General features: G+C 31.4%; 2 protein-coding genes across 2 annotated transcripts in view; both read right to left on the minus strand.

The window, feature by feature from the left end:
• Window positions 1-551: 551 nt before the first annotated feature.
• On the minus strand, window positions 552-4,760 carry AAP3 (amino acid permease 3). Its single transcript, XM_021428729.2, is given in 8 exon segments — window positions 552-1,229; window positions 1,231-1,448; window positions 1,551-1,690; window positions 1,806-2,020; window positions 2,145-2,238; window positions 2,331-2,564; window positions 2,731-2,854; window positions 4,611-4,760. Coding segments are annotated over 8 exon segments (1,464 nt in total). The 5' UTR covers window positions 4,617-4,760; the 3' UTR covers window positions 552-796.
• Window positions 4,761-18,402: 13,642 nt separating this feature from the next.
• LOC110416720 (chloroplast processing peptidase-like) overlaps window positions 18,403-18,708 on the minus strand; it is a 4,049-nt gene continuing 3,743 nt past the window's right edge. The window contains exon 6 of the mRNA XM_021428781.2: window positions 18,403-18,708. This exon is cut by the window's right edge and continues 23 nt beyond it. Coding sequence (XP_021284456.1) covers window positions 18,662-18,708 — 47 coding nt within the window. The 3' untranslated portion in view covers window positions 18,403-18,661.

Genomic DNA, 18,708 nt, shown 5'->3' on the forward strand with positions numbered 1-18,708 from the left:
AAAATTTGTGGCTTTCCCTGGGTTTAAACTGTCCAGCCGGTTGCTCATAGGTAGTTGTTGCTTTCAACCATGGGAGGATCAATCTTCAAAGTGACATTGAAAGTTATGGATTAGCTGCAATCAAAATCTGATCCTTTTGGCCTTGACTGGTAACAAGAACCTATCTCTTTAATCCTCAATCATAAAACAAGTGTGGCCCCAATTCTGCTTTTTATTCTTGCCCACCATCCGATCACTTGACTTGGGTTGATGAATTCCATTCCAACCCTTTCCGCAGAATGGACTTTCTCTCTGTGTGCACACACGCGGGTGTCAGTGTTGAATAGAAATGGGCACTTCCAATGGTGTTGGTGTTAATGGCGTTGCCATTTTGCAGGAAACAGGTTTCCCTTGCCCGTTTTAGTTTAACAGCAGTTGCCTTTCAAGTTTCAATCATTCCAAAAGAAGAAATGAGGATTTCCCACTAGTTACAGAGCAATTTTGGCACGGAGTAACATTTTTAAATTGCACCATAAAAGTTCAATATACAGTGGCCTGCATAGGACTTCTCCTGCTCAAACTTTTCCATTTTGCATTGAGTGATAGGGAAAGTTACAAGTTCAAATGGTGACACATGGCCCCCCATTTAGTTGTACAGTAGAGAACAAAAGAAACTGCGTAGGAGTAGAGGTAATTAACAACAACAATTTAGGCTTGATATGAACATGAACATGAACCTCTTTTAATCCTAAAGATTCGTTTTCTTTGCTTTTTGAGCTGTCCACCAGTAGTGCGATACCAGTTCAATTCTACTGAACTAGTAGCCGGTCGAGAAGGGCTTATATGACTGGAGATCAAGAACAACCCCTGCGATAGAACCGGCAGCTGCGGCTATAGTGATAATAAGGCAAGCAATGCTGAGGATTTGGAGGCAGAGCCATCTTGTGCTCCACTTTGGTATCTTCTTCTTTGAAATGTACATCTCAACTGGGAAGTAAACTGTGAGGGGCCAGAATCCAAGAGCCCCAAGGAGTCCGACAATATCATTAAAGAAGGGAAGAAGCATAGAGATCAAAGTTGTTGTGATCACAAATAGTGTCCTCCAAACCAATCGGAAGAGGTTGAGATTGTAGGTGCGGAAGCCTGGGATAGAGATCTTGATATCTTTGGTGATGAACTCACTATCTGGGAACTTTTCTGCTGCTTTTTTCTCAATGAAGGCAAAAAGGGGTTGGCAGTAAACTTGGACGACCGACGAGGTGAATTACAATGGCAGCATTAGCAATGTCAAGGAGCCAGAATGGGTTATAGAATCCAAAACCAGTGAGAAGGTTTCCAGGGGACAAGTCTCCAAAAGCAGCATAGCCCATGCAACCACACAACATGTAGAAGACGGTTGTCACTGAAACACTTATCAAAGATGCCTTTTTCATTGTCTTGGATTCTGATGGTGGAGCCTTGAGTGTATCCTGTAAAAATATCATATTGTTAAGTTCAAGTTCTATGGTCCTATCAAGTTAACAAGTCATTTTGTGTTAGATTAACTAGATTGACAGAATGAAATTAAATACCTGAATTTCAATGAGGATGAGGGAGTAAGAATAGGCAAAAGCTATGTCTCCAAGTGCCTGGAAGCTCCTCCATATCTTCTGGGCTTGAGTAACGGTTCCAACACTTATTCCGGTTGGGCTTCCCCTAACTTTTCCAGTTTCTGATAAATTAACCAAACAAAAACACCTTAAATCAGTTTCTTATACCAAATTTATTTTCCAAAAATTATCTCAAGATTAAAACGCATTTGAAGTTTCTGAGGAAGCTGTTATTACCTGCTACTTTAGCAATTCCAAGACCTAGTCCAATTGTTGAGTAAGTGAAGGACATGACAGCAGCAACAATGGAGAGCCACCATAATTGATCAAAGCCAGGAATTTGAGAGAAAATGATTTCAACAATACCAAAAGCAATCATATAAGGGTTGCTATTCATGTGGCATGGATCTTTGCCACCGCTGGCATGGAAGCAATTAGACCTTTTGATAGCCCTGTTATATCAAAACCAAAAAAAAAAAAAATCTGTTAGCTCAAACAAATCAATAAACAACTAAACAAGAAAGCAAATGTCATTGGTTTCTTCTATAAAATAAAAATCTGAAGTTGGAAACTCACATCATGCTGATTGATGATGCAATTGTGTACCCAATGGCAACTCCAAAAAGGTTCAAGTATTGAACCCACCCGCATATCTTGACTTTAAACCCACCTGCAAACACAGAAAAGAACAAAGACATTAACTTTTAAGAGTTTTAGAAGAACCCCACTTGCTAATGCAATTGAAAAGTTACTTTAATTTACCAAGATTGGATCGGACAGCATCCATGTAAGTGTAATTTCTCTTGCCATTGATAGGGTCACCAGACCGGTAGCAGGCAGCAAGAAGAGTAGAGGTGTAGTAAGTTACGAAAGAGAACAAAAACATCACTGCTGGACCAGCAACCCATCCAAGCTGAGCAGTGGCCCAAGCCAGGGATAGGACACCAGAACCAATCACAGCTGTAATAATATGAGCACTTGCGGTCCATACAGTTCCTGGCAAAGGAAAAACAGTAACGCACAGAGTTTAGTAAATACACAACAACTTGTTTTCTTTTTCCTCCCGCTGTTGAACTTTATCAAAAGTAGAATGAATTTACTTTTTTAAAACAAAGCAACAGAGAAGCAAAAGAATCTTGTCAAAAAATTTCCTGGAACTTACCAGTTCGCTTGAGACGACCATCTTCATCAAGGCATTTGGAGCCACCTTGAGGAAGCACATCAATGGAGACGTCAAAAACTTGGTTGTGTTGAAGGTGGTTCTTTCCCGCACCGTTCTCTGCCATCTTTTGTTGAAGAAAGAAATCAACAAACTAATAAGTTGGTTTTTCTTTTCTGATAAAGGAAAAGCTTCTACTAGTATTGTTGCCTTGTAAAATCTACTCTCAAAGGTTGTGCACACTGTCTACCCAAAAATTTATCATAACACAGAAGCAGAATTTAAGAGAGTTAAGGCTGGTGGGTCTCTGAATTCTGATGTATCAAGGTTTAGTTCGGCTGTATGTCTAGCAGTGACTGCCGTTACTAACACTGAGATTTCACACCTCCCAATAGTCACAAAAACCCAAATAGATTTAGTGCTTCAAAAACGACAACAGGGCAGTTTTTTTTCCCTCTCCCGGGGAAGTGTCTTTTAACAGATGGAAAGCTATGAGAGAAGAGTAGGCAGTAGAATTGAATTTGGGGTGCAGAATGAGGAACGGGTGGAGTATATATAACTGCCGGGGGTTGGGAGAAAGGTGCAGAAACTAGCACGTTGTCCAAATGCCGTAAGACTACGCGTTTTACGTCAAACGCTCTCCCCACCATACCTTTGCCCCAAACCACTCACTAGCACACGTATAGCGATCTCTCTCTCTCTCTCTCTCTCTCTCTCTTTTTGTGTTTATGAAATTCAAGAAATATCGCAAATCCTTCCAACCAATCTGGGCCTACCCCACCAGAGGGTATAGCACTTTTTTGCCTACGAGCTACAACTCTCCTTGTAAAATTTCAACAGTCAGACATAACTACACTTTCTAGTTTCTTGTAGCAGTCTAGAGTCCAATACAGAAAGTCTCTGGCTCACCGTTTTAGGTCGGGTCGCTTCATTTTTTACATGTGGCAGTTGTACCTTTGTTCAAACTAGTAATTAAACTTCCAAGACTCCTATCGCTAACCGGCTTTTGGCTCTGCTAATTAGTACCATAGTAGGTTATAAAAGAAAAAATCTTTGGGCAAGCTTAATTAACTATATATTCTTACGAGTAAATGGTTGTAAATTTCTTACCCACCCTTCTTCTTTCCTGTCTCTTCTCAATTATCAATCTCTTTACCCAGAAAAGATGACGTTATTTTACTATAAATGCTGTTTGTTTTTATTGTTTGTTGGGTACAGTTTTTTTTTTGTTTTGGAACAAGTGTTGTTGTTTGTTCGGTAAAGTTGATAATCTATTGTTTTCGAAAACTTGTTTATGTACAAAACATACTTGGAATATTTAATAAACAAATTAGCAACCTGCAAGAGTTGGAGTGCAAAAATTTTTGGAAGAGTATACGTTGATTTGATTGTTTCTAAACAGCAAGCATGAATCTGAGTTTCACTGGAGGTTTTTCTTCTTCAAAAGAATAACTTATACACGATAGTTTTACGTTATAGAGACGCACATGCAAGTTATTTTAATAAATTATACATACAAGTAAATTTAAAGCATAACACGAATATTTGATTTATTTATTGGTATATAATTTTTTTATTTAAAAAATTCGATTTGAATCTCCTTTTTTTTAATTTTAAAAAAAATATTTAATAGATTCTTTAATTGAACATACTTATATATAACTTATCTTCTTCTTTTTTTCATTAGAATTATTTACTCCATATATTATGCATAAATTTATGTGTTACTCTTTAGCTTTCAAGAATTATATCTTTAGCCTGAAATTAATCAAATAATAGAGTTACATGCATGCACAAAGAAATTAATCCTTTATTTAATGAACAAAACAACATGATAACTAAACTTACATATTACTTAGAAAAGAAACTGGTAGTATTCATACCTTCATTATTGTCCCTTTGAGACCCTCTCCTCTATGGATTGGATGTAACAAGAAGGGTTGTCACAAGAAATAGAAGAGGGGGGGAATTGCACTAAGTTTTTGTCGTGCATCTCTGTGATGAAATTTGGGTTGTTTATATAGTGGAAGGGGAGTGCTAGTAAAAATAATAATTTAATCTATCTCTTTAAAGGACCACCTCTGACTCAAAATTCTCTCGGTTATTGCTTCTCCTCCATCCTTATTGAAGGGGAATAAGGTTCCTTCATTATTCATTTATTCATGATCCCAAAAAATTGAATGGAGTGTATAAGTAATTGAATTGAAATACGTTTATAATGACAGTCAAATGCTTTCTTTATGATAATCTTAACATGGCTCGACCACTCATATATCCTCTCAGCCAACAACAAAAAAAAGAAAAGAAAAAAAAAAGTACTGCCATTCGTGGGTGGACAATCAGTATCTAATTCCTGTCTTTTGTTCCCAATGAATGAGGAAGAAAGAAAGGGCTTTAACCCTTAAGGAGAGAGGGTATCTTTGAATTCGTTTTCTTTCCTTTGTTCTTTCTTTTTCCACTTCTTGGGAAATTAGGACACTCTCTCCTTGATATTTCACCCCAGTCATTTTTATGTAATTAGATTCCCTTTAGCAAGGTGCCCCCTTTGTTGTTTTGAATGGATGTGCCGACACTTTATGAACCTAACCCCATATAGTCACATATACACCCTGCCATTCTTATAAAACTTTGTCAGTTAATTAATTAGCAATAAAACTTTAATGATTTGTTACAACAAGGATTGAAATTTTGATTTCACCAAGGATTTAAAATTGAGAAAGCAAAAAGGCTTGTTAAAAAGGGAAATGCCATGGCTGCAAAATTTACAATAGAATAGTCACTCATTTGAAAATGCTATTTCGCCTCTCAATTTTGACCCAAACTGATGAAACTTTCTTATTTACACATTGATTGATTCACTAATAAATTGGAAAAATTTACATTGAATTTAAATATTAAATTGTGCGAAGTCAAGTGATGGACAAATAATAGGAACAAAACTGTATTTTGTTAATATCTATCATGTATTTAGAACATTTTCAATAGTCTCTTTAAATTTTAAATGGGTTTGTAATTGTAGACACTAATCCCTATTTATTAATTTATCTATAAAGGAACACCTATTCATTGCCTCACCTATTAATTAGATTTTATAAGCCAATAGTTAATTAATTAGTTGAATGTAGACAATTCGTTTTGTCGAAACAAGAGGCAAATATCAATCGCTAACACGTTGAGAATCTTTTGCTTGATCATGGGGATTCCATTATTACGAATCCATTAACCCTTTTTTAGTGCGTGATTACTGTGTAATTGAAGTTCCAATCCGTAATTTATTCCGAAAGAAATCTTGTCATTTTAATTTGGAAAAAGAAAAGGTTTAATTTGTTCACTAGTTGAATGTGATGTGACCATTCACATATACCCAAAGAACCACTTTCTAGCTGTTGCCATGGTAGAGATGGATCAATAGAAGTATCTCAGCATAAGCATTAAGATTGATATGTAGCTAGGTTGCCAGCTTTGACTGCTCCACTAAGTGGTGGAATTCAATCGAAAATGTTTGATTACGACTCGAAGATAATTTAGAGAGACGGTTCTTCAAGATCATTTCCAAGTTTCGACATCTATTTGCTACCTTTAAGAATCTTCAACTCTTGATATATAGAATTAGATACAATTCTCATCAAGCACTTTTGTTACTTCAACATCATGGAGCTGCCAAGTGAATTAAGCGGTCCTAGTTTCGACAATTCAGAAATACTATTTGATCATATTTAATATGAGAAAAGTGAGAATACATTTTTTGTTATATACTTAATTAAATTATATTATAATATTTATTTTGCAAGTAAGATTACTATACAATCCGATTGTATTATACTCTGCAATGTTATTAAAGATATTTTTACTTTTTAATTTTATTATTTTGTTAAAAATATTTTATAATGAATTTTCTTTTTCTTTTTTTTATCAATCAAATAGATTACCTTTTTTATTTATCAAAAAATTAATACATAGTTAGATCAATGCTAAAATTAGATAGACAGCAAGCCAACATCCGAGTAAGGGATTATTTAAACACTTTACGAAACAAAACAAAATCAAAGCAAAATCATTTAGCACTGAAATCAGAATTAAATCACACCCAAAACAAAAAGCTAGCAACACAAATAATATTGTTTGGCTTTTGTTCATAGGTGGCATTTGTTGCTTAGGTTCTTACAGTTGTTTTAATATTACTCGGTACCTCGGCTTGCATCATACTTTTTTTTCATATATATACATATCTAGTTGTGATTAATTTTAAAAAATTTCATTTCGTGACTTCAATGGTATAAATTAAAGCTTAATGATTAAATGAAAATGGACATAAGTCTTGAGTAACAGTGTAATTTATTCTAAAAATCATGCCTCCTACTACTATATGTGCTATAATTAATTGGACCTAAAAAAATTAAAAAAATACAGCCGAGCTTTTGAGAATTTGTACTTTTATAAAACCTTGTTATATGGTGTAACAATTAATTAATCTAAATTTGATTTAATTAATATTACCCTTTGATATAGTTCAATTATTTCGTTCAAAGTTCAACTCCTCTTTCTTTGTTTCCAAATGGAAAAACACTAAAATATGGTAAGAGAACAATTATTGAAGCACAATATGAACATATGTCGCCACATGATTGGTGACTTCAACGCCATGTGTTCTATGATTTCATATATGCCAAAAAATTAAACAAGAGCTAGCCTCACACACAAAATATCTTATTAATTTCTAGATGAAAACAAATGTGACAGAGCTGTTTCTTTATTCTATATTCTCCCTAATCCTTCCAAGAAATGTAGCTTGGAAAGTCTCAACTCTGCAAGCAATGGAATCCCTCTTGTTATCCCTAGAAAAAGCTAATGTTGCTTGATTTTCAAGACCATTTTTTGCAGGTGATGTAGGCACCTAAGTAGCTAGGCCAAACTAAAAAACTATATATGGTTTAATGAGAGTAATTGATGAATTGTTGCAATTCTATACAAAGTTAGAAAGTGCATCATTCCCAAAAGGTATAAAGACATAAGTAAAAAAGGACAAAATTAAATAATAACCATGTAATTAGATGGATCTGAAATTTCAAACTCAAAATTATGTGGATGGTGAAGCTTTATTTGGCTTTTCAATTATCGAGCAGGCATTATCCCTATAGCTGCAATAGGAAATGTACTCATAATCAAAACTCAAGACAATGCATTAAGCTTATAATAATACTTTAGTTTAATTCTCAATTTCAAAGATATGTATAATTTGGCAACCTAATTATGATAATGACATAGAATAAATTTCTTTCAAACCCTAGCTAATGTTGGAACTATTTTTTTGTACTTTCAAATTGGGTATCTTTCATTTTCTTTCAACATTCTGAAACTGGATATAATGAGAATGACACGGAATAATTAGCAAATTTATTTCAAACTTCATCCTTTTAACTTTTAAGCAAAACCCATCAAATTGGAAGAAGATGAAAAGAAGCAAAACTTCCAATATCAACATCAGATTCTTTGAAAGATGATCAATAATAATTATGCTGATAAAATGTGGAATAACTTTATGAGGAGGAGAGAGAGACTAGTACATTATTTACTTCGGTTAAGATTTGTTTCAATAATTTTTTTTTTTGGAAAAGAGAAAGGAAAAAATATTTAAATTGTAGACAAACGGTCAAATTATGCTATTAATCTTTGTACTCTATTAAATCTTTGTATTACAAATCAATTGCTGGTAGTCACTATCATCATTTTCGTTTACCTCTCTACTACCATAATTACAATACAAGGTTTCAATTTACAATTAAATTATTTTTGCTTACTTCTGCACTACTGTAATTTTTGCACGATAAGGGTCTAGATTAAAATTAATAAATTAAAAAAATATAAAAATTTAATTTACATAAATTATTATATAAAAACTAAAGTTATATATATTTTTGATAAAGTACATAGACTAATTGTATAATTTAATCTATATATATAAATCAAATTGAAAATGCACTAGTCAAAAATGTGTTTTAGGTAGAGCTGAAATTGTTGAATATTTGGCTATTGTGTTTTTTCTTAAGGGTGAAGAATGACTCGTCTATCTCTCCGGAAAGCACAACTAGAATAATTGAAGTGCTTGTCCCACACTTGTTTTTGAAGGCCCTTGAAAAGCACCAACGAGTTGATCTTAAATCCAAATGAGGGGATCAAAAAGACTTTGAGCCTATCCTTGTCATGGAAACGAAATGCTCATTTTGATAGCTATTATGACTTCTTTAGAATCTTTGGGATGACTCTTGTCTCATCGATTATTTTTTTTTTCCAAGTTTTGTCAAAGATGGTTTGGTGTGTGCATGGTTTCTTGGGTCCATAAGTGACATGGCAGAAAATATTTTCCTTAGTTAAGTAGATAATTTAAGCTTAAGATTGCTATGATATTCTTGATATACAAAATCAAGTAAATCAACATCCGAACTTAATTATATATCCAAACATTTAATTCAATAGTAAACACATACTTATATATGTTTAAAATTATTTTTGATTATATAGAGAATAGTATTCAATTAAGATGCTTCCCTATCATCTTATCTAAATGTGAAGGAAAATGCCCTTTGTAGAATTCCTCAAATCCTTCTCTAATCCATAATTTTTCGGATAGAGTAGCTTTTTGAGTACCCTTCTTGTCAGACATGACCCCATTATGCAATATACGAGGAGTAGTTTCCATAAGGGTAAGAAAAAGAAAAGATTGGTTTTGGGTTTTAAAGCTTGAAAAACATACCCATCTTTGCATTCAAATTCATAACCTCTCCTTTGCAAAATTCGGATTGAAAGCCTTCGACTAATTATTACAAGTCTCACATGCTAATCAAATATCCAAGTGTTTTCTTTATTCTATTCATTTGAATGACACATGTTTTCACATGTCTTCAATGTAGTGGCCACCCCACTTCTTCCAATTACAGCAAGGTCATGTCGCCTTCAATTGTTTTGGGAAAGAGATTTACAAAATCAATCCTCGAAAAATCTATAAAAGAAATGGTGTTGGTCCTAATCCATCTAACTTTCATTACGGCACTTGATTTTACATATATACCAATCAATAAGTGTAAAATCTCATAATATTTAAGCAAGTTTCTTGTTTCCTCCCTCCCCCACATTTCCACTATAATTGTTATTTTTTTTTTTCAAATTTGTTTCAAGTTGCAATTAGCAGTTGAGAATTTATCATAATTTATGGATGGTAAATGCCCCCCATTTCATATCCTTTGGCTACTGTTTATCACATGTTTTAGGGCCATTCATTCTTGCTCTTAGCTGAAGTCTATGTATTGCATTCAAAGGTTATTAAACCGTTTAAAGAGATTTTTTTTTAATTTAATTGTACAAATGATCTAGTTAGAATTTCATTATAATAATGTTCATTAGCTAGACTGTAATATCTAATTAGAGTTATACTATAAAGTAATATAATCAATTATGAGACTTGTAGAAAGTTTAAATTGGATCCAATACACAAGATTTCCTCCAAATTTACAATATGAAGATCATGGATATCTTCTGAATTATAAAATTAAGAAACAAGTTCAGGATCAATATCCAGCTGAAGAGAATTCAATACTTTACAGCATTTTATAATATTCTGCTTCAAATGAAAAAAGAATACTGCATGCGCATATCCACTTGTGTTGTTTTACCTATCTTTAAAATGTGTCAAAATTCTTCCAATTCAGTGCATTTTAGCATCCTTGACAACACGTTGTCCAACAACATTTTTGCCACATCTCGTCTTTGTAATAGTGGATTTCATTGTCAAGTGCTGTGTTATTTTGCTTTCTCGCCCTTTTTTTATCATTATTTTTGGATTTTCTCGGTGGGGAGGAAGCAAAGGATAAGAGTCGATTTATGGCAATAATTAAATTAGAGGATAAAGATGACTTTATTTCGTACATATCCACTGGTTGATTGCAAAATGAATAAAGGTGAGACTTATATTTTTACTCATTCCCCAAAAAAAAAAAACTTATATTCTTATTATTTTTCTTTCTATAATGAATTTTTACATTTTTGTCAGCTGATTCAATTTTAACATAAAAAATATGTGTTTTCATTCAAAAAGAACATGATGTTGAGAGATTGTGAAGACACTAATTGCGCTGAGGTTAGAAACTTTACTAAACTACTAAACTGAACACCAATTTTGACCAAACTCATCAAATAAAAAATATTAAAATTTTTTACTCTTTTGAAAAGAATTTAGAGAAAATAAACACTCTTACTTATTAAAAAAAATATTCTTAATTAATTCTCAACATGAATATACTTAACAATTAATCTAAGAGAGCTTTGTATAGCTATTCTTAAAAAAGAGCGTATTCTTACTTTCTCTATATGAGATTAAACTTTTTTGAAATACAAGTAAAGTAAATGATAATTTAACTTAATTTAACTTAATGTGCAAGTAACTTAATAATATACTCTGTATTTGAGTATGCGTTTTTTAATCATGAATAGTGAAGTTCATATTATTAGATTATTTGTTTTTTTTATTTTATCAAAATCTAATTAAATTAATTTGGTTTTAATAAAAAGATAATATTATAGTCCATGATATGATTTTTTTTAAGGTAAATGTTTCATTGATTAAAGGAGGGATTTAATAAAGTGGGTTAGACTCATGAATTTAAAAACCTAAAAAACTTTAAAAATCCTATGAGTAGGATTAAGGATGAATTATATAAAGATAAGATTAAGTCAAAAATATTAAGATTCTCACCCATCAGAGAGTTAGAAGAGTTAATTAAAAATGAGGAAGAAGATTTTAATACATTGAATTTCAGCAATTAATTCGCTCAATATTATTTTTAAATTCCTACAGTGATAAACTCTAGATTTTAAAAAATTAATTATACATAAAATTTAACACATACATGTAAAATGATTATTAAATATGCATTCTAAAATATATAATTTTACCCATCAAAGTTTGTTGACTGAGGAGAAGTTAAACTGCTTGGAATGATATTTTTAATTGTTGTCTTTTCTTAACTAAATACAACTTTTCCTTCTTATCTAAAAATTCTAATAATCTTTAATGAACAACCCTAATCATCATGAAGAATTCAAAGTGTGAAAGGAACAACTGGTCATTTCTCTTGACAATTTAATAATGTTACATATTTAAAGTTCAAACTATGAGAGAAAAGAAAAAGAATGCATGTGTCTTATTTTCAAGGCTTCATGGCAGGGAGACACCAACCCATAAGAAAGGCTTAAAGAAACCCAAAGAGTTGGTTTTTTTTTTTTTTCAAATCATAAAATATAAAGCTACCCATGTCTAATTATAAAAGCTTTCTTTTTCTTGGACATACATTGATTTAATAACCTCAAATTCAGTCAAACTTTACATGAATTAATTTCTTTTTTTTTTCTTATCCCTAAATCAAATATTAGTATAACATAACAAAATCAGCACAAACAAATTTGGCATATGTCAGACTTAATTAGAGATACAAAATTTTCCTTCTGGAAGAAAGGAAGAAAAAACAAAAGAAAAAGAAGAGAACAAGTGGGAAACCTATCTATCCTTTAATTTATCTTGTTTGTTAGTGCAATAATTTGGGGAAGTAATTGTCACGTGTAGTCAGTTGCATTGGAGAAGAGCCATGGAGAGCACCAATCAGTGGTCAGAGTTAAGATTTTATATTTAGAGGATGAAAAATCGAAAATAATATTTATAAATCAAATAATTATACTAAAAATTCAATGTTTGATAATTATATAAAACAATTTAGATAAAAAACATTATATGAAAATTATACAAATAAATTTTAAAAATTATTCAAATGAATTGATCTTAATAATTTACTTAAAGGAATTAACTAGTATAATTATAAATAATTTAAGAATGACAATAATCTCAATTTCTAGATAAACTTAATAACAAACAAAAATTAATAAATATAATAACAAAAATTTCAATGAAAAAAAATTTCTTAAAAAATATTAAAAACCATCAATAAATAATTCAATGGAGAAGCAATTCTTTAAAATTAATTTCAAAAATTAAATATGATATTAATAAATAATTTAACAAGGAAGTAATTCTTTAATAAAAAACTTAATTATTCACAAGAATCTAAGTAAAAAAAAGCACAACTAATTTGTAGGAAAACAATCAAGCAATCCCTAAATAAATAAGTAATAACTAACTTTAGATGCTTAATCAAATTGCTTTCAATAACAAATAGTTAAAACGGTAAATCTTAAATCAAAATTATCAGGTAAAAATTAATAAATAAAAAAATTTTAAATTAAAAATATTAAAATTAAAATATGTAAATAAACTAATCTTATCAATTATCATGACATGAAAATTAGGTTATGACTAAAAATTTTCTACACATACTTACAAGTAAAAAACTGTAAAAAAAAATAATTTTTTTTTCTACAATATTTGGTAAAAAGAAAAGAGAGTTAAGTGGTGGTTGTGAAATTTCGGAGTAGTGATGTTTGAAAATAATTTTATTGTAATTGATTTTATTATTTGTTTTTGTAAAATGCAATTGGCTTTGTTTTAGTTCTAGTAAAATTGGTTATTGATTAATTATTGTATGGTATTTCATTAAATAAAAAATTATCATAAGAGTAAAATAATAAAATTTTTAAAAATTAAAAATATGTTAGAAAAATTTTAAAATTTTTTATAATGGCGATATTATAAATGTTTTAAAAAGTAAAGATAAATTATAAAAATTTAAAAATTATTAAAAAGGTGAAATTATAAAATTTTTTAAAAATACAAAAAATTTAAAAATTTAAAAGTTATTGAGGGACCCACCTCCCTCTCATCGGCACCAACCCTACTTCAGAAGGGACCCATTCACAAGATATTATTATTTCGTTGAATCAAATGAAGACTTTGAAAACCCCTTTTTCTATAACTTTGCTGACTTTTTGCATCGTGTTGACAATCGGGATCTTAGCTTTCTAATATTGATTACTATTATTATTATTATGTAAAATTTTTAATCACGTCGGCACCTAAGTGATTATTTAATTTTAATTAATAATAATTATTTAATCCGTTAATTTTAAAATTTTATTTAGTTCAACACAGTTGAAGAAATTTTAAAATATTATACTTTTTGTAAATTTATGCAACCGACACCTGAAGCGAAAAACATATTATAAATAGAAGCACACACCCTCCCTCCACCCTCCAGAAAAAGAATGTTACACATTTTTCAGAGCTAAAAACGCCCTTAAATTTTTCTATTTTTATTAGGCCAGAAAACCCCTTTAGATTAAGTGGAATAATGGGGAAAAACACCGCCATAAATTAACAATGGTTTTGATTAATCTGGACGTAATCGTAATCTACACCTTAATTAAACAAAGAGCATAAAAATCAAAGTAAGAATCCAACAGTGAGAAACTCTAAACAACCTAAAAGGCCTCAAAAGCTAATACCAAATCTGGTTGTGAATGTAAGAAAATGTCAGGAAATCAGCTATTGGGTATTTTTGTTTGGTGGGGAACTAAAGATCAAAGGTATAAAAAATGACAATCACCCAAGTTGGAGAAGAGCTTTTAGCTAAGGTTTTTGACACCACCACAAGTTGTCCAATATTCCGATTTAGAATTCCATCCGCATATATTTTAGTCTATAAAATCAAGTATTTGATTAATTTTTTTAAATAAATAGAGATTTTTTTTTTAAATTTTCCGACAACAAATAATGTGTATATGCGACGACACGAGAAGTGAAATTCAACATTGAAATTTATTTAACTATGAAAATAATTCAAAGTTTGTAAAGTGTTGGGGAAGACGACACCCCGAGGGAATGGCGTGGATTTTTGTACATTTACGCGTACTCTATATGACAGTTGAACAACTCCAATTAGATCCACTTATTTTTTTCAGTGTCAAACTTTAGTCACTCGCTCGTGTATGACCGGCCAACGCAATTAACACCTTTTGGTTTCAATCATGGAGTTTCTTTTGTATGTGTTTTGTTTGTATATCACCTTCGCTTCTACATGGCTCTTCTATGCTTAAATTTGACAACAACTCCTACTTAGGATTTCAATTGAAGAATTATTAATAATTTTTTTGAAAATAAATTGAGTTTTTTTAAACTATATTTATATTTATAATCATTGTTAAATTTTTAAAACAAGTCTATAACATATATAAAATTAATTTATAATAAGTGAAGGGATATTTATTATGTTTATATATTAAAGATACTCTTAATTTAAGAGATTATTTTTTCTCATGCGTAAAGATCATGAATTTATTGCATCATATAAATTATGTTTTACTATTATATTAAAATTTTAAAATAAAAATTTAATTTAAAATTGATTGATAATAAATAAAGAGTTGAAGATAACCTCCAATTTATCTAATGTTTTTGCTCACATTTCAAGTTAAAAGGAAGTTTGAAAATAAAATTATAATTAATGAAAATCAAAACTCAACTTAAATTTTTTTAAACTTCATACAAAATGAAAATGAGACAACCAAATTTAATACTGAGGGCCAAGCAATGAGAGCTGCCCATCGCAAATGCCCTTCATGGATGTTGAAGGGACTGTCAACCATGTTGGATGTAGGTCCCATGCAAAAAGACCCAACAGAAGGCAATGATTTATTGATACGGCGGTCAACAATGGCTGTCTACCCTCTTCTTTTTGTTTTTCTACGTTGGCTCTTAATTTCGTAAAGTTTTTTGTTCTCTATAAGCACTTGCTCTACAGGTCCAGCCACCATAAAGTCGTGGCTATGGCTATGGCTATGGCTATGGCTACCCACTCCCATTGAAGGCAAAATTATACCTGAGAAAGATACCTCTGTCTATGTCGTTGACTCTCGTGACAGGAAGACTGCCCTGAGAGAAAGACTCTTGTTTTTGGTATGTTGTATGGGTTGACCAGGGGGAATCGGCTGTGCGGCGAATCGGCCTAGCTTGGGTTGGAATTGGGTTCAGAGTGTGAGGACTGAGGGTGGAAGAGACTTAGTGGGTTCGGTGCACGCTGGCTCAGTCACTTGAGAATTGACGTGGACGCTTTGGAGTCATGTCTCACATGCCTTGTGTTTCGCATGCCATGGGTCAATTAGTCTATGTACGGCCGCACAAAATTGAGAGTCACATCTCTCGTTCAGTGCTGTCGCGACTCGTGACTATATTTTGACCAATTTTTAAATCTTTTTATAATCTAATTATATTTAAACATATTAATATGAAAATCATAATTTAATAATCAGCAATATTCAATATGAAAAATCGATTCCTACACACTTTCATGGTTAAGTTAAGAAAATTGAACAAGTGAAAGGGAATGAGAAGGATAAAAATCAGATTTTTGTGAGTTAAATCCCGTGGAGGGTGATTCCTCGATCCCCATCCATACCAAGCTGCAACACACAACTTGCAGCAAGGCAACAACTGGGATAAGAGTACAATTTGTGGGCCTTTTTTTGTAGTGTTGTGGGTTTAGTGCTTTGTTGTTGATTTGATGCTTCATTTTGATGGTCTAACCTCATTTGCCGGATTTCAGAAAATATTCTTTTTTTTCCCCATTCACATAATAACCCATTGAGAAATTATGCAAAGTGTTTTTTTTTTATTATTATTCTTTTTCTTAGTATCAATCAAGTTACATGTTGATCTTTCTTTGGTTCGATTTTTAGAAGGAAAAAGATCATTTTAAAATAACATTTTTTTTGTCCTGACTTTAATGTATTTTATATTAAAATTTGAATTTTTTTTATAATATAAATGTCCGATGTTTTGTTAATATTAGAAAATAAAAAAAATGATGAAAAATAATTTTGTAATATAGAAAAAATGAAAAAGAAAACCCTTCATTTAGGGACATTTTGAAAAAAGAAAATGAACAAATAAAAAGGGACGAAAGAAATGTATATTTAAAAAATTAAAAGTGGATATCCTTGACATTATTAGTACAAGGAAAATTAATCAAAATATCTGATATACACTTTTTATCTCCATTTGGCCTGTAAAAGAGAACAATTTTGGTTTGATAAATCTTTAAAAAAAAGGAAAGTGGACACACTTGGTACGAGGATAAACAATAATATAAACACTTTTTATCCTTATTTCCCATCCTCTTCAAGGAATCAGGAGTTCGTTATCCTTAACACATCTCTAAGGTTTTAAGCTTCCATAGGATGAGCATGTGCATTCATGCTTGTAAAATGCCACACCCTTTACCCCTTTCTTTTTCATAATGATGATTTTCTGGAGAAAGAGAATTTCTTATGATTGTAATCTGATTACAACTATTGCACAATGTGATCCAACGTGGAGTAGGTGATCATGAAATAAATATAAAATTTTAAAAATCATATGATTAGGGGTGAGCAAATAGAAAACGAACCCAACAACCGAATCGAAATGAGTTTGGTTATTTTGATTCGGTTAGTTCAATTAGTAAAATTAATTTGATTCGGTTTCGGTTAAGAAAAATTTTAATCAAATTAACTAAACCTAAATAAGGATGTTTATTTTTAAAGAAATTTATATGTATTTGATCTTGTGATTAAAAATATTATTGTAAAGAAATTGAAAGAAAAGTATTTATTTTATTTATTATAATTTTTAAGGTCATTTTTAATATTTTGTAATATTAATTTATTTTAAAAAAATACAACATAAATAAATATATACAAATAAAAAAAATTATTAAGCTCGATTTTTAGAAACCGAACCGAACTAACCGAATTAGTTCGATTTCGGTTAGTTCAATTAGTTATATACTTCGATTCGATTTCGGTTACGGTTATTTTTAAATAAGATCTAATAATCGAATTAACCCAACTAACCATTTGCACATCCCTACATAAGATTTAGATTAAAAAAGTTATTGAATCAGTGATACTTAAATTTGAATAGTTATTTTTATTATTTTTGAATCTTTTGTAAGAATTAAGAACTGTTTTTAAACCATTTTAGTTTTACCGGTAAATAGATATTTATGTTCATGTTGGGAAAACCTTGTACCTGGAGCATTTGGCATGCCAAATTTGACCAGGAAGTTAAGAAGGAAGATGATGGAAGATAAGGTCGGATTTTCCATTTCCCTACCTCACTAAGATCCAAAACAATTGTAGCTTTTAATTGATTGAGAGCTGACATCACTGAAAGCACTACAAGGTTCTAGAGATTGGAAGCACCCAATCGGGTAAAATATACACCGTCCAAGTGGGTAAATATATAATCAGTTAATCAGCATGCCAGCCACTGTTATCCGTATCCACCACCCCATTGTCTTGTACATGTTGCGGGGAATGCAGATCCTTCTACTAACTTTTCGTTTATCAATAATCTTCAACGTACCCACCATCTATCAAGATCATTCACACTCAATATGTTACTATGGATGTGTATGTCGACTGCATGCATGTATGATAAGTGCATTGAGAATTATTAGTCTGTAAAGTATATATTGAGAGTCGAGCTCCCAAGAGATATGTAAGAAGCTTAAATCAGGTTTTGGCTGGCATGACATTCTGTGTCAGCTAAAGTTAGCAGAGCAAAATAGGAATATCACCCTTTTCCTCTGCCATTTTGGGTAGGATAGATTTAAAATAGTAACTGGAAACCGCTTTTAACCATCCTCCTAACCTGGCTTGAAAGGTAGGGTCCAAAGCTTTGATCCATCTAAAAGGAAGTAACAAACACAACTTGATTTGCCTGTTCTAACCATCCACAGTCAAAAAGCTACTGTCCAATGTAAAATTTAGAAGCACATAAACAGGCCACATTGATAGCATCCAAATCTTGGATGCAAATCTGTGCAAAATTGTGAGTCAATTGCAGCAAAACAGCAGTACAACTCCATGCATCTATATTTCAGCTAATTTACATTCTACTGAGATTTGCCAAGACTTGAGAATGTTTGGCATCTCGAGTTCATCATAAATCACCAGGTCAATGGTTTGAAGGTCTGTAACAGCACATCACGTATCTTCCAACAA

This window comes from Theobroma umbraticum, unplaced genomic scaffold (genome assembly GCF_002168275.2).
Source record: "Theobroma umbraticum cultivar Fairchild unplaced genomic scaffold, ASM216827v3 scaffold_51.0, whole genome shotgun sequence".
Lineage (NCBI taxonomy): Eukaryota > Viridiplantae > Streptophyta > Magnoliopsida > Malvales > Malvaceae > Theobroma > Theobroma umbraticum.